The sequence below is a fragment of the Odocoileus virginianus genome, chromosome 20, assembly GCF_023699985.2.
Source record: "Odocoileus virginianus isolate 20LAN1187 ecotype Illinois chromosome 20, Ovbor_1.2, whole genome shotgun sequence".
NCBI classification, from domain to species: Eukaryota; Metazoa; Chordata; class Mammalia; order Artiodactyla; family Cervidae; genus Odocoileus; species Odocoileus virginianus.
In genome coordinates, this window is record NC_069693.1 from 55,180,182 (window position 1) to 55,202,357 (window position 22,176).

Below are 22,176 nucleotides of genomic sequence, written 5' to 3' on the forward strand. Positions count from 1 at the left end.
AACTTTGCGAGTCGTGCAGTATCAGAAACTTGAGTTCCCCATGCTGCTAACTTACTGCTGCTAAGCTGCCTCAGTCGTGTCCGACTCTGTGTGACCCCATGGACTGCAGCCCACCAGGCTCCTCCATCCATGGGAGTTTCCAGGCAAGAGGACTGGAGTGGGGTGCCATTGCCTTCTCCAGTTTCTACTTACTAGCTGCATTCATCTACAAGACTAGGGTATTAATAGCACTGTGCCTTCCTCAGGTGTTATTATTAATTGTAAAAGAGAAAATGCTGTACAATGCTTTGCCTGGCATAAACACCCTAAGTATGGCTATTACTGTTTTTTAAAGCTATCAGGTACATTATTACATTATTGAAGATGAGAAATAAGCTTCCAAGCCTGCCCTAAATAAAAAGCTGGTCTTTAGAACCTAACTATAACTCTAGTTTCCACAGGAGGGTTTGTTGTTTGGTCACTAAGTCATGTCCAACTCTTTGTGACCCCATGGGCTGTGGCACACCAGGAGTTTCACTATCTCCTGGAGTTTTCTCAAACCCATGTCCATCAAGTCGGTGATGCCATCCAACCATCTCATCCTCTGTCGTCCCCTTCTCCTCCTGTCCTCGATCTTTCCCAGCATCAGGGTCTTTTCCAGTGAGTCGGCTCTTTCCATCAGGTGGCCGAAGTAATGGAGCTTCAGCTTCAGCATCAGTCCTTCCAATGAATAGTCAGGATTGATCTCCTTTAGGATTGACTGGTTGGATCTCCTTGTAGTACAACAGACTCTCAAGAGTCTTCTCCAGCACCGTGGTTTGAAAGCATCAATTCTTCAGCGCTCAGCCTTCTTTATGGTCCAGCTCTCACATCCATACATGACTACTGGAAAAACCACAGCTTTGACTAGATTGACCTTTGTCAGCAAAGTGATGTCTCTACTTTTTAATATGCTGTCTAGGTTTGTCACAGCTTTTATTCCAAGGAGCAGGCATCTTTTAATTTCATAGGAGGATTAGGACAACTTCTTTAAATGAAAAACATAGGCCTTCAGTAATGAAACAAAGATAAAGTTGGTTGAAGGCATTTTATAGTTTGCATATTAAAAAATAAAAGTGGGAGTAAAAGCAAGCTATTTACCCACAATTATTCAGTATGTTGTTTATTTTAACCTGTGTGCACCCCAAGCAGAACCCGCATGCCCTCCTTCAGAGGGGACCTGGTCGAGTCCAGCCCCGTCTGCGGTTTTCCAGCTTAAGCTGTAAATTTTATCACTCCGCACCCTGTGGTCAGAGCTGCCGAGCGCTGCGTCTGAAGCCAGGTGGTTCGTGTGTTCAAGGTAGACATTAAACAGCTCTACCGTGGGCCTGGAAGCATTTAAGGAGGTTGCTTGCCAGCTGTAAATTAAGAGACTCAATGCCAGTTGGCTGGAAAATTCTCTGGCCTGAGCCCAGTTAAGTAGACTGAATTGCTGGCGACCTTTCGGAATGCGTGCACTTCCCAGCCGGGCCACGTGGTTCTCTGGGCCGCATTGGGATGGTGTGCTGTGATGCCGCCGGTGGTGGGGGGCGTGTTGGGGAGTGGCATCCGCAGGACCTGGGGGGTCTCCGGGTTCTCCACTGGTGCTGAAGAAAGTTACTGACGGTGCTTGACAGGACTGCTGAAAATACTTTAAAATAGATGTCAGTGGCAGGGATGAGCGTTTCCAGATGACGTGTTGTTTCAGAGGCGCTTAGAATCCAGGCTGTGTGGTTATCTCACGTCGTCCCGAGGTCCCCTTGCTTCCGAGCTTCGGGTGGGACAGGCTGTCTGCGGTCACGGTGGTGATCGTGGTCACTCACTTTAGACAGACCTGCCAAATTCATTCTCCATCTGAGAAGGGTGGTCAAAGCCGGCGTTAGACCACGGGGCCATTTAGAACTTGGAGCCTTTTTCATTGTGTCTTAAACTGATGCAGGTGAGAAAACCTCAGCCTTAAGGTCGGGCTGAGGTGGCTTCTTGGATGCAGACCCCGCCGAGTCACTGGGGACCTTGGTCTCAGAAGTGCCCTGTGATTGGTTTAATGGTCTGTTGTCACCAACTTGAAATCCTTAATCACTTTTTAAAACAAGGGGCCTTTCATTTCCATTTTGCCCTGGGCACAACCCCCCCCTCAACACACACACACACACACACACACACACACACACACACACATACACACACACACACACAAATTATGTAGCCATTCCTGAGGGTGGAATTGACTTTTTGAAAACAAAGTCTAGTCTTTTTTTAGAACGAGGTGAAGGACAGACTCACAGAGATTGTTTTAGCCAGCCAGACAGTCTGTTTCTAGAGGACTGGCTAGTACAGGCATCAGACGGTGAAAGATAAGATGACTCTGTGTGGTTCACTCTTGTTACTTTGTTCCTCATATGGGGTGAAGAAAAGGGCAGAGAATGCTTTAATTATCATTGAGAAACAGATAATGTGATTGGCAAATGCTCATCTTTTATGTGTTTAATCTTGGCATTTATTTGTTTAAATAATTACTTTCTTTAAGAAGCCTTTATGAGCTGATGTTAAAATAAATTCTGCAGTCAGCTTTCTGCTGGTTTATACAAATATTGCCTCTTAGCCTACGTGATCACACATACAGTTCTCCTGTGACCTTCCAGATTGTTCTTTAATCGCTCAGTCGTGTCTGACTCTTTGCAACCCTGTGGACTGCAGCCCACCAGGCTCTTCTGTCCATGGGATGGAGTGGGTGCCACTCCCTTCTCTAGGGGAGGATCTTCCCGAATGAGAGATTGAACCCGAGTCTCCTGCTTAGCAGGCCGATTCTCTACCACTACGCCTGGGAAGCCCAACCTTCCAGATGCACAGACACTATGATGATGCTGTGAGCCCCTGGATTGGGTTTTTTTTTAATATTTATTTAATTAGGTGGCTGCCTCGGTTGTGGCATGCAGGACCCTTCTTGCAGCACACGGACTCTAGTTGTGATGTGCGGGCTTTAGTAGCTGTGGTGCCAGGACTGAGTTGCTCCAAAGCACGTGGGATTTTAGTTCCCCAACCAGGAATCGAACCTGTGTTCCTTGTATTGCAAGGCAGATTCTTAACCACTGGACCACCAGGGAAGGCCCTGATTTTTTTTTTTAAGTTGAGAGTCATATTCATTTGTGCATTCAATGAAAGTATTAGTATGTCCAACCAACAGAATATAAACTATATGTCCTATAGGCCATTGGCTGTAAAACTGTAGTAGTAATACATTTGTTATTTTTCATTTTCTTTGCATTTCTATTGCGGGCCCCCTCTGGGAGTGGAAGCCAGGAACAAGTTTGAATGCGGTGGGGAATGGGTGGTCCTAGAAAGTGGAGATAAGTGAGCGGATTTCTTTACCTAGAGCACCTGGACTTGAGTTGTCTGTCTGAGATGCATATGTGACGCGACTCCACTGTATCGCGATGTGGCCTGCATCGTGAACCTCGCTGGTGTGACTCGCGGTTTACCTGTATCCCTGCCACGTGTGCACTGGTGATATGCTGCATTGTTTTCCCCCACAAAATCTCAGCATTACTATTTCACAAGGAAGCTAGCAACCATAGGAGTTACATTTGACAACACAAGTGGGAAAAAGTTTGAAAAAGAATAGGTACATGTATATGTATAACTGAATCACTTTTCTGTACACCTAAAACTAACTCAACATTATTCATCACCTATATTCCAAGATAAAGAGTAAAAAAAACAAAACCACGGCTTTTACACTTGAGATGCTTTTTCACTGGAGGAGAAATTGAGTTGAAATACCAGTGAGCATCAGTATTACCTTCTAAATGTAAAACTCCGCTCAAAATTCTCACTTAATTGTGAATAAAGGTCTGAAGTGTCTGTGTATACATCACATGAAGACATTACAGAAACACTGCAAAAGTCTCATTTATTCAAAATGTATGAAATGTTATAACTGAACACGTGATTCCAAGAACAGTTTGTATGACTCAGCTGTGAAAATTTTAGAAAGCAAAGACTAGAACTAAGACTCCTAAGACCTTGATTTTGCGATTTTTCTTGGTGACTAATGCGAATTTGGCATTTGTCAATTTTAATGGTGCTACCTGTTGTGATGTGTTTGGTTTCTGCTTTGGATGGGGGTGAGGGGAACAAGGACCCATCTATTAACAGTTGGTTTTTTTCTGGGAGGCACCAAGATTTTGTTTTGCTGGCTGACAAGGATGACTGCACCATGGAATCTTCAGAGTAGGCCGTGATACTTCTGGAGATATTTAAGCTGATAGTAACATGGAAGCCGTTTCATAGCAGCCCAAGGAGTGGTCTGGCACAATGGTGGTCCTTGAACCTCGGCCACCCACCCAGCTTTAATTGAGGTGGGCTCCCACCAGACAGAGAGAGAGCCAGGGGTTCCTATTTTTAACTGGAAATCTGCTTTGCTTCGGGGGCATGAATGCCCAGCTCTGGTGGTAAGAGATTTTCCACAAGACTCGTGGGATGGGAGAGAACCAGCTATTTTTACCCAGGCTTTGAATTTGAAGGAAAAAAAGAGACATAGTTAGGAAAAGAGAGGATCAGCAAAGGAGGCTAATAATGTGTTTGCCCACACCAAAAAGAAAGTGATCTCCAGACACAGAGAACAAATTTATGGTTACCAAAGGGGAAAGGGGGGAGGGATAAGTTGGGAATTTGGGATTTATAGATACATACTACTATATATAAAATAGATAAGCAACAAGGACCTACTTATGGCACAGGAAACTGTATTCAGTATCTTATAATAACCTATAATGGAAAATAATCTGAAAAAGAATATATATATATAGAGAGAGAGAGAGAGAGAGAGAGTTATAGATATATATGTGTGTGTGTGTATTGTGTGTGTATGGCTAAATCACTTTGCTGTACATCTGAAACTAATACAACATTGTAACTCAGCTATACTCCAATGAAAAATAAATACAAAACAAGGTGATATCTTGCAGTCTTTAGGCACATTTTGTTGGCGTGTCTAAGTTCTATTTTAAGCTCATTTACCAGTCACCTGTGTGATTTTGCACAACTTCTTTCTTCTCAGGTTTTTTTTTTTTTTGGTGAAAAATTAGCTATATTCTAGAGTTGTTAGAGGACTCTTTTGAGATAATGCAGCGCAAAAGCCCAGCAGAGTGTCTGACATCCACAAATGCCTGTAAACGATGCCTCGTTTAGTGGCCACACCTGTCAGGGTCAGGTTTATCCCAGGTCCTTGCCCCTTTGAAGTCACATCCATTCTAGTACCAACCCCTACTTCTGATCATGTCTCTTTTTGTCTTATCTGCTCATCCTAGTACAGTTAGCAGACATATACTCTTGGGCAAATTCTCTTTGGGAGTCCTATTGGAAATCTGCCTGGATTCTGGAGTTAGTGATAGGTGATTCTAAGTGGGGTATTTATTCTAAGGTTTTATGTGTGCTTCTTTTGTGCCTAACACATCCTGGAGACAGGTTATAAGTTGTGGGCCAGAATAAATAATAAAAACTTATATATGTGGATTGAGTTTCAACCCCTGGCAGCTCAGATGATAAAGAATCTACCTGCAATGCAGGAAACCCAGGTTCGATCCCGGGGCTGGGAAGATGCCCTGGGGAAAGGGATGGTTACGCACTCTAGTATTCTTGCCTGGAAAACCCCAGGGACAAAGGAGCCTGTTGGACTTACAGTCCATGGGTCTCAAAGAGTCAGACGTGACTGAATGAATAACACTTCATTATTTGTGGGGCACCAGTGTGTATGAGAACCATGCTAGGCTTTCAAGTTTATTTATTTATTTTATTTATTTATTTTACTTATTTATTTTTTTTCCATTTATTTTTATTAGTTGGAGGCTAATTACTTTACATCATTGCAGTGGTTTTTGTCATACATTGAAATGAATTAGCCATGGATTTACATGTATTCCCCATCCCAGTCCCCCCTCCCACCTCCCTCTCCACCCGATCCCTCTGGGTCTTCCCAGTGCACCAGGCCCGAGCACTTGTCTCATGCACCCAACCTGGGCTGGTGATCTGTTTCACCCTAGATAATATACATGTTTTGATGCTGTTCTCTTGAAACATCCCACCCTCGCCTTCTCCCAGAGTCCACAAGTCTGTTCTATACATCGTTTAATGTAAAGGTTAAAACTTCATAGTTTGACCTCCCTTCAGCATAAAGATCTATTTTCTTGCTTTCTTAATTGGGTTTACCCAGAACTGAGGGTCATGGGCTTATAGCCAATTGTACTGTTTCCCTGCTAGCTTTCCACATCACAGCTTTGACTATTTGGAGCTGCACATTTTAAAGTATCATGGGCAGACTTCCAATCAACATAAAATGTCCTTGGGAACAATGACATGAATCAGCTCTGAGATCAAAATGTCGTTCATTTCAGTCTCTTAGTCATATCCAACTCTGTGACCCCATGGACTGCAGCATGCCAGGCCTCCCTGTCCATCACCATCTCCCAGAACTTAGTCAAACTCAAGTCCATCAAGTCAGTGATGCCATCCAACCATCTCGTCCTCTCTCATCCCCTTCTCTTCCTACCTTCAATCGTTCCTAGCATCAGGGTCTCTTCCAATGAGTCAATTCTTTGCATCAGGTGGCCAAAACTCCAAAACATTGGAGTTTCAGCTTCAGCATCAGTCCTTCCAATGAACACCGAGGACTTATCTCCTTTAGGATGGACTGGTTGGATCCCCTTGCAGTCCAAGGGACTCTCAAGAGTCTTCTCCAACACCACAGTTCAAAGCATCAATTCTTCAGTGCTCAGCTTTCTTTATAGTCCAGCTCTCACATCCATACATGACTACTGGAAAAACCATAGCTTTGACCAGACGAACCTTTGTTGGCAAAGTAATGTCTCTGCTTTTAATATGCTGTCTAGGTTGGTCATAGCTTTTCTTCCAAGGAGCAAGCGTCTTTTAATTTCATGGCTGTAGTCACCATCTGCAGTGATTTTGTAGCCCAAGAAAATAAAGTCTGTCACTGTTTCATTGTTTCCCCATCTATTTGCCATGAAGTGATGGGATCAGATGTCATGATCTTGGTTTTCTGAATGTTGAGTTTTAAGCCAACTTTTTCACTCTCCTCTTTAACTTTCACCAAGAGGCTCTTTAGTTCTTCACTTTCTGCCCTAAGGGTAGTGTCATCTGCATATCTGATGTTATTGATATTTCTCCCAGCAATCTCGATTCCAAAATGTTGTAGAAATATCTTTAAAACGTTCAGTGAGGTTTCTGGAATTCCAGGGTCTGACCCGCATCTTGATCTCTGATTTGTATCTTATACTGTCCAGATTCTCATGCAAGGCAAAAACCCAGGAATAGCTTGGAAGTATGCACTTCCCAAGGTCACGAATGGAACTCTGCCAGCCTCAAAAAGACACAGCTACGCCTGGAACACAGTGCAGACAGATTGCTCCGTCTCCTGTGGGGGAGGTAGGTTTCCCAATTCTGTCTTCCACATCTTCTGTTAAAACAGGTTCTCCCACTCCAGACCTCTTTCAATTGTCTGGTTGAAATAAGCAACAAAAGAACTATCTTTATGAGAACTGTCACTGTTTAGAGGGAAAAAATCAAATATTATTTGTACTCTTTGGGGATTTTCCTATGTATTAATAGAAACGAACCAACTCAAGCAAATCTCAAGTCAGCCACAATCAGGACTCAAAAGTGATGCATCTGAAACTTCCAGGGGGGAAAAATATAAAACATGTGTCCCTTTATTATAAATATGTGGATTGACAGGTTGATTTGTCAGCCAACAGTTTTCTTTCTTTCTGTCCTGGCTTTTCCATTGTTGTCAACTTTCCAGGGGGAGTTAGAGAAGGTAGGCGATAGACAGTGAAAACACACGCAAGGCAGGCTGAAGGCAGAGAGCTAACACGTGGAGGCGGTGGTAGTATATCCCCCCAGGGGTGGTGTCAACAAAATCTCTGCAGGCAAGTGGATTCAATCTGAGAAATAACCCTTGTAAGGAAAGAAGAATCACAGCCAGCCCCTCAGTGAGCAGAAGGGAGGCAATTTATTTAGACCTAAGAACATCACATATTTGTTGGTAAGTCAGGCTTTGTCACACTTGCCCCTTTGAGAAGAAGGCTGAAAGTCTGTAAATAAGTCCGTGACATGAAACCAAAGCGTGAAGGCTGGTCTCTCACTGCCTCATGCTCAGAGTGCCTGGTGACAGCAGGACTTCCTACCGTGTCCTTTCCACTGGGCGAGACGGGGCATCTTGGGACCACAGACAGAGCAGAGACAGAGAAAATGAAGAAATTCTTATGTCTCTGAGGCCTGTTCTTTGGCTGCCTGTGCTAGTTAACAAAATAGGAGAAATACTTATTTTTTTAAAAGGATAGAATAATTTTAATATATTTAATATATTTATAAATATATATTTCATATGCATATTATATACATATTTATATATAAATGATTAATATTTTAATAATTATTAATAAACAGGAATATATTGTTAATACACATTTTAAAGGCAATATACTATAAAGAAGAAAATAATCTCCCATAATCCTTTAATCAGCAGTAGCCAACGTTAATACTTTGGTCTATATCATTCTATACTTTTTCTCAAGCAAACATAAAAAATGCATGTGTTTTATCTACTCAGACACATGCCACACATATCATTTGATCTGTTTTTTAAGGAACAGAAGCCATGCTATAGCCATATCTTTATGCTCTTTTTCATGTAGTGTTTGAGCGTAATCAGTTGTTCATACATTGAATAGTCTTTTAGATCATTTTCAGTAATTTTTTGGTATCCAGGGAATGCAGACTTTCTTGGAAAGTAGAGAGAGTCCATTTTCCACTTACAGGGAATAAAAGCAACCAAAGGGATGACGTTGGACAAATGCATTGTGGGATTCTCTCTTGCCTTGAATTAGCAACCCCTTCATGTGACTCACAGACCATGGTGTGTCTGAGGCATAAGAGGAGTTCAAATGAATACATTCTCCAGAAGCAAACTCTTAACTGTAGAGAGTCCCAATGTTTTGATCAGTTCCTCCTGAACATAATGGAGAAGGAAATGGCAACCCACTAGTGCTCTTGCCTGGAAAATCCCTTGGACAGAGGAACCTGGTAGGCTACAGTCCATGGGGTTGCAAAGAGTTGGACACGACTGAGCGACTTCACTTTCCTTTTCCTTTTCCTGAATATAAACCCACTTCAACCTAATCATTCTAGCAGGAGTGACTTTTCATTGTTGCTCAGATTCCATTTTAAGGAAAAGTCCATGTGAATAAAAACAATTAAAAGAGGAGGCAGGCTTCCTATATGGGGAGCTGTCAAATACAGTTACAGAAAACCGTACACCTCCGATGAGAGGTCCTAAAATGAACATTGAAAGCCAGGCAGTAGGGTGAAGAGACAGAAAACAAAAAATAGTCGTGATAAACAGGTATGAATACATAGTCAGTGAGTGCAACCACAGTCTAATATATACACCACAGTGTTATGGAAGTAAAAGTTGCTTCATGAAAACGCAGAATCTTAGAGTTTCCACAATTAATTCACCTGTGATTTTTCTTTGAAGAGCATTTTTCATTAGATACGTGCAATGTGAATTAAAGCTTGTGAGACATTTCCCTTTATAGCTGCCCTGTTTTCAAAAGGTCGTTTTTATCACTGTATGATTCTAGAATCCATGGTGGTCTTGAAAACTAAGAAGCTGCATGTTAAAAATATTAAACTATGTAAGCAGTTATCTCGGGGGAGGTGGAGCTAGAAGTGGGGTTCACATGTGTTGTAGATGTTTCAAATAAAGTGTTTTCACACAATATTTGCATTCTGTCTTCAGTAAAATATCAGAACTCTGGTACATGGGAAGCTAAATTTGGAAACTAAATGGCATTGGTTATCTGTAGTTTTCACTTGGTAACTTTTGATGTCTTATTAGGTTACATAAGTGTCAAGGCCGTTTGCTTACGAGATCAAAACACTCAAGTCAATTCCTCATTCTGCAATGCAAGAGCCAGGCCAGCAACTGAACCCAAAATGTGCAATGCCTTCTCCTGCCCGGCCTAGTAAGTCATCTGGGAATGTCTCTCTGGTTACACTTGTACTTCTGTGCTTTATCATTGATATGAGATGATTGAAGCCACTGTCAATGCCTCTGATCAAAAGTGATTCAAACGTAGATAGAATAACCCTCACCCCCTAAAAAGTCAATAGAAGAAAGAGACGATAGTTGGCGTTAAAATATGTAACTTGAAAAACACAAATTTACTTTAGACACTCAAACCCTGTCTATACCAGTGTAATCCTGTGGTTAAAAAAAAAAAAAAGGCATAAAGGCATCTTTTTTTAACCTTTAGAGACCCCTCTTCTCTGAAGTAAGTCAAACAGATATTTAAATAACACAGAAACCTATATTAGCTAAATTTCCCCGCGGTTCTGCACTCAACTTTTATAGAGTCGTCCAAGAATTTAAAAATCGTATTACTGTGCAACCCATGAAACCTCACATGCAAATTACACAGTAGCAAGACACAAAGTCAAAAGAAAGGGCTGGAGACCCAGTGGTAACCCCATTTCTGATGAGGACACTGTGGGGATCTCAGTGGGTTTGCGATGGGATTGATTTTAGCCATGCTATTGTTTGAACACTAATTTTAAGTAATGTTCCCAAGCCAAATGGAGCCTCTTCTGGTTTGATTTATCTTCTGCCAAGTGTATTTATATAGAGTTGACAGAGTTTCTTCTAAAGCAGTGCTGCACTCACTGATCTTTCTGATCATATTTGCTTTGTGGTGATGCAATTGTATTGTGCAATCTATTTTTCCTTGTAAAGAGTGTATGTCATAATTGTTTGGGGCTTGAGCTACCCACTGATCCCCTATGCCCAACTGTCAACTCGGGTTTTCTCTTAGAATTTGGAACCAGCTGTATCCTGAACACAAAAAGGAGAAAGAAATTTGAGGGGCTTCTGTGGTTTTCTCTCTTTTGCCAAGAAATGTCTGGCTCTAAACATATCCAATGACTCTAATAACCAGTGTTATCGACTCTTGTGGAATAATCTGTCCTTTAGATGGGTTTGTGTATGTTTACGTACATGTAGGGATTATCAAAACACTTAAATGGCAAACTTAAATGAAAGTTTAAAGTGAAGTCGCTCAGTCATGTCCAACTCTTTGCGACCCCGTGGACTGTAGCCTACCAGGCTCCTCCATCCATTGGATTTCCCAGGCAAGAATACTGGAGTGGGTTGCCATATCCTTCTCCAGGGGATCTTCCTGACCCAGGGATTGAACCGGGGTCTCCTGCATTGTAGGCAGATGCTTTACCATTGAGCCACCAGGGAAGGCAAGCTACTGTCTTCTTATTTAAAGCCTCCTTTCCACCAGCCCCATGGACTGTACAGTCCATGGAATTCTCCAGGCCAGAATACTGGAGTTGGTAGCTGTTCCCTTCTCCAGGGGATCTTCCCAACACAGGGATCGAACCCAGGTCTCCCACATTACAGGCAGATTCTTTACCAGCTGAGCCACAAGGGAAGCCCAGGCAAAGACAGGGACCCCATTCGTATGTACATCCATGAAGAGGGAGAGAGCATTGGTCATGCTTAGCTCCTAGAACTTTCCTGATGACCCCATGTATTAGTAGAAACAATATTCTGTGCAGTGACGGAGTTCTCTGGCTATCTGAAAGCAGAGGGTCCCCTGCAATGACTACAGAGCTGGCGTGGTGAAATGGACAGACTCTCTTGCTGTGTGTTTTTTTTTTGCCACCTCTTACTTCTCACAGTATTTCCTGCCGAGTAATGGGATCTTTTAGGGACTGTTCCTCAACAGGGATATACTAAGTGTCAGGCTTTAGACCATTAGAATTCTAAGGACAGAGGCGTTCATCTGATCGAGGCCCATTATTTTCCCTGTAACAACCATGTGATATGCCCTGAGAGCATGCCAGGTCCTCAGTTCAGGACTGGAAATGGAGATGAGTAATTTAGTAGTTCCTCCAGCAGTGAACCCACCATCTACTGGAAGAGGTGGATGTGTAAACAAATAACTGAGATGTCGTGAGATACATGAGATACATGCTGTAAGAACAGCACACGTGAGAAGAGCAGTAAGGGGACTCCCCTGGTGGTGCAGTGGTCAGGACTCCACGCTTCCATGGCAGGAGGCATCGCAGTCTGACCCTGGTTGCGGAAACTAAAATCCTGAAATGGAGAGTGAGCCTGGGCCCCACGTGTGGAGAACCAAGCGTGTCACAAACAAGTGTGTTATGCTCTTTCTAGTACTTTTCCAAATTCATCATATTTGCCACATAAGGAAAGAAACTTGAATTTGGCGGACAAAAGTGACACCCGTATAGGCAACTGTTAAAACCAATAATCTCATGATAATAGATATCTTTTCTTTGCCTCTTACTGGAAGATAAAATGTTGTACAAATATAAGGAATCCTTTGCTATCACCTTTCATTCACTAAATTAGATAACATGGATTACGCAGTGTTTTAAAATACTTGTAATCCTAGAACTTGTGTGGAAAGTTCTCCAGACCAACAGAAAGGTGTTTAACCTCACAACCTGGGCTTGCGGGTGGGGGAGCCAGAGCAAAAAATAGCAGGACTAGGCAAATGCAATAGTGCAGAGATATAACAAAAGCATACTTGGTCCTCGTGATGTTTTATGTCTTCAAATAATACTTAAAACATTTGTGAACAGTGTTTGGACTCTGCTGCTTTGAAATGTGTCACCATCTTATCTGGTGGATCTTTTTAATGCTAGGCCTTCGAATCAGATGATTTCAATTAACCCCAGGTGGTTGTTAAATAGGATTTACGGTTTCAGATGATCACTCTTTAGTGTACACCAAGTCTCAGATACAATAGCTGTGGAAAAAGTGAGCTCAAAATCTTGAAATAAGAAACTTGAGGTTATACCTCCAACCCAACCATAGACTTTAAGGCTAACCAGGAAAAGAGGTTGGGGGAACCACCTACTTAGAAACATTCTTCGGGAGACCCTCTCTCAATGTGTCTCCCTTTTGCATGTGTGAGCACACACGTGCACACGCACACCTCTCCCTTCTTCATTGATCTTGTGGTGTCGATAGTCTCATTATTATACTTTGCATTGACTTCTATTGTAGAAAGTATTCAGAAAGTATTGCTTTGATGTGTTCACACAGCCACCACTTCCACAGGCAGCTTCATGGGAAGAGCCTTGTTTCATTCATTTTTCCCAACCCTAATGCCTGGGAGGGTCTCTGGCACAGGGTTAAAGATCCAGTAAATTAGACTGAATCACTCAGAGTTCCACACAGCACACATTTCTTCACCTATAGATAGCAGGAATGTATCTTTCCCCAGAACTATGGGGCAATAGACCACGATTCCCTACCAACAGACCATATTCTTATAGGCTTGAAAATCTATAGAAGAAGAATCAGTTGTTGGTTGTTGGTTCTGCAGTGGAGCGAAGGCTTCCATCAGGTGGCTAATCTTTCACAGTAACTGCTTTGGCATCGATGATCCAGAGTCTTAGCTTCCCCGGAAGTAATCCCGTCTCTCCCTGAAAGCTGGAAGCCAGGCGAGTGGAGTGCCTGCAGCAGGTCGTGCGGAGGAGGCCAGAAGAGCCGGAAGGTGCAGTGCATCCAGAAGAAGCCCTTCCAGAAGGAGGAGGCAGTCCTGCACTCTCTCTGCCCGGTGAGCACACCCACTCAGGTTCAAGCCTGCAATAGCCATGCCTGCCCTCCGGAATGGAGCCCTGGGCCCTGGTCTCAGGTAAGTGGGAATTACTGGAGCCGTGAGTCCTGTTCCCCGTGGAAAAGGAAGGAGACAAAGATACATGTGGTGTCTCTGCTTCCCTTCCAGAGGATCTCAGCTGTTTACACCTTCATGGGATCACACCCAGTCAGTGTGAATGGGCATTTTAATTAGCATTTTTTGTGATTTTTAGCCTTTTTGGTGATGGCCATGCAGCCGGATAGGTGGTGCTAGTGGCAAAGGACCCACCTGCCATTAGAGACCATGGCCCTGGAAACCATTTCAGGAGCAGATGGAAAACTTTACCATTCTGGAAAAAGAAAGTCACAAATATAAATAAGAATTCTATTGAATAAGAATTAACCACCTAGATGTTAGGACCATGAACGAGTGAGTTTCCGTGGTGCAGAGCCGTGGTCTGACATCAGATATCTTTGCTCATCTCTGCAACTTGGCAGGTGGCTGACTCTCAGACGCCTCCCCTTTAAAATGGGATAATAGCAAGAGGACCACTGGGAAGTCTCATCCTTCGTATTTGTAAGGGAGATGGAGACAGGATGCTGATATTATCAGACTTAACCAACCACAACAGAGAACATTCATTTAATGCTTTCTGTGTAATGATACACTTGAGTATATACCAGAGCCTATACCGCATGACCCCCTAACCACCCCATGAGATAATTTCTGTCCTGGCTTTCAGAGTTGTGGTTCAAAAGCTGTTAAGATCAGTTAGAAGACTTTTGAACCACAAATCTGAAAACCATGGAATAACTTGCTGCCTTCCTTATTTCACAGGTCTTATGGAGGTCAAGATAGTAGGAAGAGAAGAGTATTAGCAAAGTTATTCCCAAACATTTGATGAGCGTTGACTTAATTCTCCCCGAGAGTTAGCACAGTGCCCAGCCTAGAGATAGCAGAAGACAAGACAGGTAGACAAGACAGACAGTGGGGCAAGATTTGGACACCCCCAACCCATCTTTATGAGTGCCACAGTCTGTGGCCGTTGCTGTCAGGCATATTATGCTTCTATTATTCCTTGTCCAAATCACTGAGAATCCTCTTTAGCCAGATGTCCAGGCTGACTCTGCCTTGTGCCACCGAGAGGCTCAGTTACTACAACAAGTGGGCCCTGGACCTTTTCCAGATGGTTATCACGTGTGCTATGCACAGAAACCCTCTCTTCTCCATGAACACTAAAACCTGTGTTCAGATTGTTGAAGGAGATGCTAATCTGGACTCAGAGTCTCTGGATGGAGGAAAGATTTCTCCTGCTGACTACAAGGAATTTTACTGGGCATTTGGTCCGAGTGCTTAAAACTAGCTTTGTAAACCCTGCATTAATGCTTTTCCAAGCATTCGCCTGCAACAGTCAGTGGAGACTGGCATCTAATGGCTGTTTTCGATTTTAATCTCGAGTGTTCTAAGACCTGTGGGCGAGGAGTGCGGAAGCGTGAAGTCACGTGTAGACGCGCGGCCGAGGCAGAGGCGGTGCCCGAGAGCGCGTGCGCCGGCGCCCCGAGACCCGACTCGCAGGAGGGCTGCGTGCTCGGACGCTGTCCCAAGAACAGCCGGCTCCAGTGGCTCATCTCCTCGTGGAGTGAGGTAGGAGGCCGGATGCACTCCTGAGGGTTTCTGAAATGCTCAGCTCATCCACCAGCATCCGGAGGCTTGCACACATAGACCAGGTAGCTACTTACTGTTCATCCTTCCCCACTGATTTCTCCATGAAATCCCGATTATAAAACACCCGTCTCAGTGACGAGGCAACGCCTGGATGGTGGAGGTACCAAACCGCAGAAAGCGTGTGTATAAAAATACAGGTAAGGTGAGCGGAGTGCCATGATGGGGTCTGTGATTGCCTCGGAAAGCTTAACCTTGGCAGAAGAGATTTTCCAGGGAGAGTGAGCGTGAGGGATGAGCAGGAATCCGGCAAAGATGGGGTCGGGGCTGGTCAGACAAAGGCTGCGCCCTGTATGGGCAGAGCGGAGAGTATGACACAGGAGAAATGAATGGGGATGGGTAGAAGCTGGAAGCTTCATCAAGCACAGATCGTGAGCTTGTGGGATGGCAGACTAGAAATAGATCCTGTTAACATTGGGGGAGCTAGTTAAAAATTTAAATAAGGCAGTGAAACAATCAGGGTTTCATTTCAGAGAGAGGATCCCAAGCCCAGAGGCAGGAAAGGCGCCCTCGTGGATATTGCAGGGATGCAAACGAAAGATGAAATGTTTCAGGGATGCAGGAAAGCAGGGTCCTGGAGAGTGCTTTCTTTCCTTCTTTCTTTGGAGGATAATTACAGTATTGTGGTGGTTTCTGCCATACATCAGCATGAATCTGCCGTGGGTTACACGTGTCACTTCCATCCTGAAACCCCTTTCCACCTCCCTGCCCACCCTACCCTTCCTGGATGTCACAGTACCGGCTTTGGGTTCCCCGCGTCATCCATCAAACTTGCACTGGTTATCTCACATCATAAACATCACATGGTAATGTTTATGTTTCACCGCTATTCTCTCAAATCATCCCACTCTCTGCTCTTCCCATCGAGTCCGAAAGTCTGTTCTTTATGTCTGTGTCTCCTTTGCTGCCCCGCACATGTCAGTACCATCTTTCTATTTTCCATATACATGTGTTAATACACAGTATTTGTCTTCTCTGAGAGTTCTTAAAGAGGCCGGCGGGCACCTTCAGGCATCTGTTGGGTGGGGAGAGGGAAGTCTTGAAGATGCCTCCTAGACTCCTAGCTTGGGACACTCATTTGCGTTCCCAGGCATAGGAAACGTGAGCAGAGATCAAACCGGAAGTACGCATCACTAACCCCTAAGGCGAGGTCTCTGCTCTTATGGAGTCCACTGTCTAGTGAGCAAGACAGTGGCCATGGAAGAAAAAGGTCACTGGTGGGGACTGGGGGCGGGCGTCCAGTGGAGGAGGGGCTGCTGTCCCAGCATCTTTGGATTTCTCCCAGCAGTGCCCTTCCCTTTTGTGTGGCTAAGTGCAGATCAGAGCACCTGTCTCTCCCCTCCTCACTCGGTTTCTTTATGAGATGTTATAACCAAATGGCCAAAGGCCTGGGCTTGAGTCAGGCCGCCCACTCACAGGATCCTTCAGTGATGACTACGGATCCGACCTCGGGCTAAACGTCCCTTTCCTCTTCTGCAGAGTGCAGCCCACGCTTGCAGCTCCCTCCCAGAGCTGCTGCAGGTACGAAGCTCAGTGTCCTCCTTCCTTATTTACTCTTATTGAAGTATAGTTGATTTACAGTGTTGTGCTAAGTTCTGGGGGACTCAGTTATAAACACGTACACACTCTTTTCTATGTTCTTTTCCATTATGTTTATCCCGGGAGATTGGATCTAGTTTCCTGTGCTGTATACAGTAGGCCCTTGTTTATCCATTCTAAATGTAATAGGTTGCATCTGTGAACCCCAAACTCCCAGTCCATCCCCCCCACCTTCCTTTTGGCAACCACAAGTCTGTCGTCTGTGTCTGTGAGTCAGTTTCTGATTTGTAGGTATTCTTTTGTGCCATATTTTAGATTTCACATATAAATGCTGCCGTCTGGTGGTTGTGTCTGTCTTTCTGACTAACTTCACTTAGGAGGATGGTCTGCGTTCATCCATGTTGCCTCCAATGGCATGATCTCATTCTTTTTTATGGCTGGGTTGTATTCCATTCTATAGATGGACCACATCTGCTTTATCCATTCTTTCTTTGTTCCTTTCCTTTTCTTCTGGTGGTTTAATGATTTCCTTTCCATTTATGCTTGTGTTCTTTTTGGTTTCTGTGAATTATACTGTGGTTTGATTTGTGGTTGCCCTGTTTTTCAAGTATGTTAGCCCCTTCCTATATCTGCTTGCTTTGGACAGGTAGTCATATAGGCTCAAACACATTCCAAAAAAAAAGAAAAATCGTCTTCTTCCTCTCCTTCCCCACATTTTATGATTTTGATGTCCCTTTTTTCCATTGTCTTGTGCATCCTTTGTTGCTCATTGTGTGTGTCACTGCCCTCACACATGGTTTTCTCTCTTTGATCTGTATACTGGCTGATTTAGGTGGATTTACTTTCCATTTGTGATGTCCTTCTTCCTGTATCTTCTTGCTACTTTGCTATTTAGAGAAGACCTTTCAGAATTTCCTGTATGATAGGGTTAGTGTTGCTGTATTCTTTTAGCTTTTGCTTGTCTGAGAAATTCTTTATCTCCTTCAATTTGAAATGGTAGCCTTGCGGGGTAGAGGATCCTAGGACTTTGCTGCCTGAGAACACAGCAGCAGAGAAGGACTCTCTGACGGCAGTCCGCCCCCCTTCCCGGGCCAGTGCGGTGATGCCTCGCCCCTCCGGTGTAAGGCAGGCGGTGAGCCCTCACCTCTTCCATCCTCTCTTGGCTGCCGTCCCCTTTCCTGCCTGCCTGTCACCAGCCCCGTGCTTCCCCGGGTCTGCCCTTGGAGCCGAGCCTCAGCGCCTGCCCAGCCCCACGGGGAGCGTCTCTGGCCGGCAGCGCCTGGCGGTCCCTCTGTCCACACCCCCCGGCTGCGCCCTCCTCCAAAGCTCCACTGTCCTGGCTGACCTCCCTGCCGGTGGGGGGCTTCCCGAGTACAGAAAGCTTTCCCCTTTCAGCTCCCTCCCCGGTGCAGGTCCTGGCCCAATTCCTCTTTTTTAATCCCCCTTTTGTCCTACCTGGTTTTGTGAAGATTTTCTTACCCATTTTGGGAGCTCTGAGGTCTTCTGCCAGCGTTGGCTAGACGTTCTGTGAGACTCGTTCTCCACATAACTGGTTTTGATGTCTTCGGGGCAGAAGGGGAGCCCCACATCCTGCCTCTCTGCCGTCTTGATCTGATCCCTCGCCTTCATGATCTGTGATGGTTATGCTGATGCCATTTCTTACTGCTTTATGCAGTTCATCAAGGCCCTGTACAGTGTCCCAGAATACTGTTTAAAATACTTAAAAATGGTTTTCTCTAACGCCATGTGCAGTCACATGGATGAACCTAAAGACTGTCGTGCTGAGTGAAGTAAGTCAGAGAAGAGAAATATCCAGTGACATGCCTTCTGTGTGGAATCTAAAGACAAATGAACTTATGAAATAGACAGTGGAGCCAGCCTGCGGTTGCCGAGGGAGAAGTGATGGTTGAGGGGTTCGGGACTGACGTGTACCTGCCGCTGCATCGAGAATGGATGAGCAACAAGGGCCTCCTGCCGAGCACAGGGGACTCTGCCCAGGTCACGGCAGCCTGGATGGGAGCGGGGTGGGGCACCCGTGCACATGTGGACACGTGCATTTATACGGCTGAGTTCCTTTGCTCTTCACCTGAAACTGTCGCAGCGTTGTTGATCAGCTGTGCCCCAATACAAAATTCAAAGTTTCTGAAAAAGAAAATCTGTACAGTGGAAGTAAGGAAATATTTAAATAAAATAGCAGTCAGTCACATAAAAAAAACAAAAGCGGTTTCCTCAGACTTCTTTCATCAGCCTCCTTCCTCTTTTTGTTTTTCCTGCCATAAGGCAGCTTTGGTGTGTGATGGCAGGGCCGGCCTTTGTTTTGTGGTGCTGAGCCATGCTGTGACCTTGGGAAAGTGACTCCAATTCTCTGGCTTCTGTCGCAGGCCGGACTTGAGGCCCTGCCTTCAGGAGCCTGGTGGGCTGTGGCTGATCTGCCCTAGTCCCATCCCTCTGATGACATGTGGAGGGTGGAGTCTGCGCCCTGACGCCTCCTTTCTTGGCCCACAGTGTTCCGTGAGCTGTGGTTTGGGAGTGAGGAAGAGGGAGATGAAATGCAGCGAGAAGGCCTTCCAAGGCAAGCTGGTGACGTTCCCCGAGCGAAGGTGCCGCAATATTAAGAAGCCAAACCTGGACTTGGAGGAAACCTGCAACCGGGGGGCATGTCCAGCCCGTCCAGCGTACAGTCCAGCAGCTGGGTGGTATTCGTCGCCATGGCAACAGGTGAGCACGGAGAGATTGAGGGGGGTGAAAGTTCAGCGAGATTCCGTTTACAACTGCTGCTGTTAGGGACCTGTCCAAACGACCTGAGTTCCTGGGCAGGTTCCAGCATCGGTGAGCCTCCATTTTCACATCTACAAAACTGAGATGATAATATTGTGCAGAGTTAGGTTTTTTCTTTTCTTTTTTTGCCTAATGAATAATACAAAGCAGTTAGTCCCAAGGTACTGCTAATGTTCACTGTCATTGCTGCTATTAAAACCACCACTAGAGCCTCCTGTGTTTTAGAAATGCTGCTCAAGAGTCCTGACTCTCGTGGTTCTCGTGTTTCTGAGTAGTGTCACTAATGGCTGGCATTTGTCACACCACTTCCGTGCAGTGTGTTACATGCTGCACACGCATCTGTCTCCTCCCTTCATCCTGGAGGTGACGCTGTATGCTCACTCAGTCGTGCTTTGTGACCCCGTGAAATGTAGCCCACCAGGCTCCTCTGTTTAGGGATTTTGCAGACAAGAATACTGAAGTGGGTTTGCCATTTCCTCCTCCAGGGTATCTTTTTGACTCAGGGATGGAACCCACATCTCTTGTATCTCATGCACTGCAGGTGGATTCTTTACCAGCTGAGCCACTGGGGAAGTGGTCTTATTTGTGGGTATTATTGTCCCTGTTTTGTGGATGAGGCTGGTAAAGAGTTAGGCAGTTGATCCGCCAATGACACACAAGTTTTAAATTCAGATGTTACAGGTGTCCTTTTCCTCAGAAGACTTGGAAGAAACTTTAGATGCATCAGTGTGATGCTTATGAGCTGGGATTGGTTTGTGATGCTGAGTCTGAGAGAACAACACGTCCTCAGGAATCCAAAGCTATGGTTTGGTTGGTCCTTGCATTGTTATAGCTAACAGGTGTTACATAGCTCTTCAGAAAAAACAACTCTGGCTTGAGAGGTGCTGCCAGCCTCACCATGAAATGGGATTTCTTTTAAAATTTTCTACAATTATTTTACTCATTTAACAGACTTGGCAGTTGACTCATGCAGAATTATTTAGATCAGATATAAGCAAATAATTACCAGTGGCAAATCTTCTCCCCCTACTGCTGCCTGTTTTTGTGGGTAAACTTTCATTAGACAGCAGCCATCCTCATTTGTATGTGTTGTCTGTGGCTGCTTTAGTGCAGAGGTGAGTAATTGCAACCAAGGTTTACGGCCCATAGAACCTAAAATACTTACTGTTGTGAGACGGGAGTTCCCCACATGGCAGAGTAGGGGTTTGCGGGCACACCAAAGTAACGGCTCTTTAAAGACCAGAACCTACCCTGGTGCCTCAGATGGTAAAGAATCTGCCTGCCATGCAGGAGACGCAGGTTCCCTGGAGGAGGGCATGGCAGCCCACTCCAGTGTCCTTGCCTGGAGAATCCCATGGACAGAGGCGCCTGGAGGGAGAGTCAGACATGACTGAGTGACTAACACGTTCACCAGAAGAGAGCTTCTACAACTAAAGACTTAAGAAGGAGCCACGATGAGATGGGTGGGACAGACAAAGTCGCAGTGCACATTTCAGAGGAAAACCAGACTCGCAGAGCTTGCCCCCCAGGAGCAGGGGCTCTGCATGAGGACGGCGAGCCCTCAGCAGGTTTGGGCTTGCAGGCCAGTGGAGCTCACGTTCAGGCGTCCCAGAGCGCCGGGGGAAACAGCCACACCACTCTGCCAGGATGCGCTTTGAGCTGGAAACAGCCACACCACTCTTCCAGGATGCACTTTGAGCTCTCGGGCCCAGCAATGCTGAGAAAGGCGCCTGGGCAGACCTCCCGCCGATCCTGCAGAGTCTTCTGGAGAAGGAATCAGCTGCGACATACCCCAGGGCAGAGACAGTGGCATCAGACTCTCTGGGGGCCCGTCCTACGCAAGGACGCTGGTGCTGCAAGCAGCATTCTGTAATCCCCCTCCAGCTCGTTAGCCTGGAGTCCCCAGGCCAAGCCCAGCCTCCCAGTGAGCGTGCCGTAGCCACAGACCCAGCCTCTCCCGCCAGCGGATGGACCCCAGCCTTCCCCGGCGGGACCCAGCCTGCCCACCAGCGGCCTGCACCAGCTCGGAGGCACCCTGGCTGCCCGCCGCCCTGGGGTCCAGCCCCCCTTGTCACCAGACCCACGCAAGCTCAGAGACGTGCTGGACCCCGCAGCGGCTGTGTCAGAAAATGGCCCCCTTGCCGCCACCTCCAGGGCCGGCCACCCCTCTGGACTCAGCCGCCAGACGCCAGGACCCGGCCTTGCCTGCCCCGGGCTGGCACTCATTCCAGGACCTGGCTGTGTGCTTCAGAAGGCAGCATCTCCCTGACCCCGACCCCACCATGCACTTAGGGACGATTAATCTACAACAGAGAGGCAAAAGTATACAGTGGAGAAAATAGTCTCGGCAGTTACTGGCGCTGGGAAAACCGTGCCAGAAATGAATACATTTTCTCATCCCATGTACAACATAAACTCTAAATGGATTAAAGACTGAACTGTAAGA

The 22,176-nt window shown here is 45.6% G+C and overlaps 2 protein-coding genes across 4 annotated transcripts in view; one reads left to right on the forward strand and one right to left on the reverse strand.

Moving 5' to 3' along the window:
• Nucleotides 1-22,176, forward strand: part of ADAMTS18 (ADAM metallopeptidase with thrombospondin type 1 motif 18) — a 144,979-nt gene that overhangs the window by 115,438 nt on the left and 7,365 nt on the right. For both annotated transcript variants that reach the window (XM_070451508.1, XM_020915713.2), the window contains 5 exons: nucleotides 7,296-7,437; nucleotides 9,914-10,040; nucleotides 13,544-13,748; nucleotides 15,150-15,335; nucleotides 19,458-19,670. In XM_070451508.1, the coding sequence (XP_070307609.1) occupies nucleotides 7,296-7,437; nucleotides 9,914-10,040; nucleotides 13,544-13,748; nucleotides 15,150-15,335; nucleotides 19,458-19,670 (873 nt within the window). The remainder of the gene's footprint in view (nucleotides 1-7,295; nucleotides 7,438-9,913; nucleotides 10,041-13,543; nucleotides 13,749-15,149; nucleotides 15,336-19,457; nucleotides 19,671-22,176) is intronic.
• Nucleotides 15,998-22,176, reverse strand: part of SYCE1L (synaptonemal complex central element protein 1 like) — a 99,218-nt gene continuing 93,039 nt past the window's right edge. For both annotated transcript variants that reach the window (XM_070451511.1, XM_070451509.1), the window contains 3 exons: nucleotides 20,981-21,098; nucleotides 18,432-19,809; nucleotides 15,998-17,986 (listed from right to left, as the gene is read on the reverse strand). The gene's annotated coding sequence lies outside the window, so the exon portion shown is untranslated. The remainder of the gene's footprint in view (nucleotides 17,987-18,431; nucleotides 19,810-20,980; nucleotides 21,099-22,176) is intronic.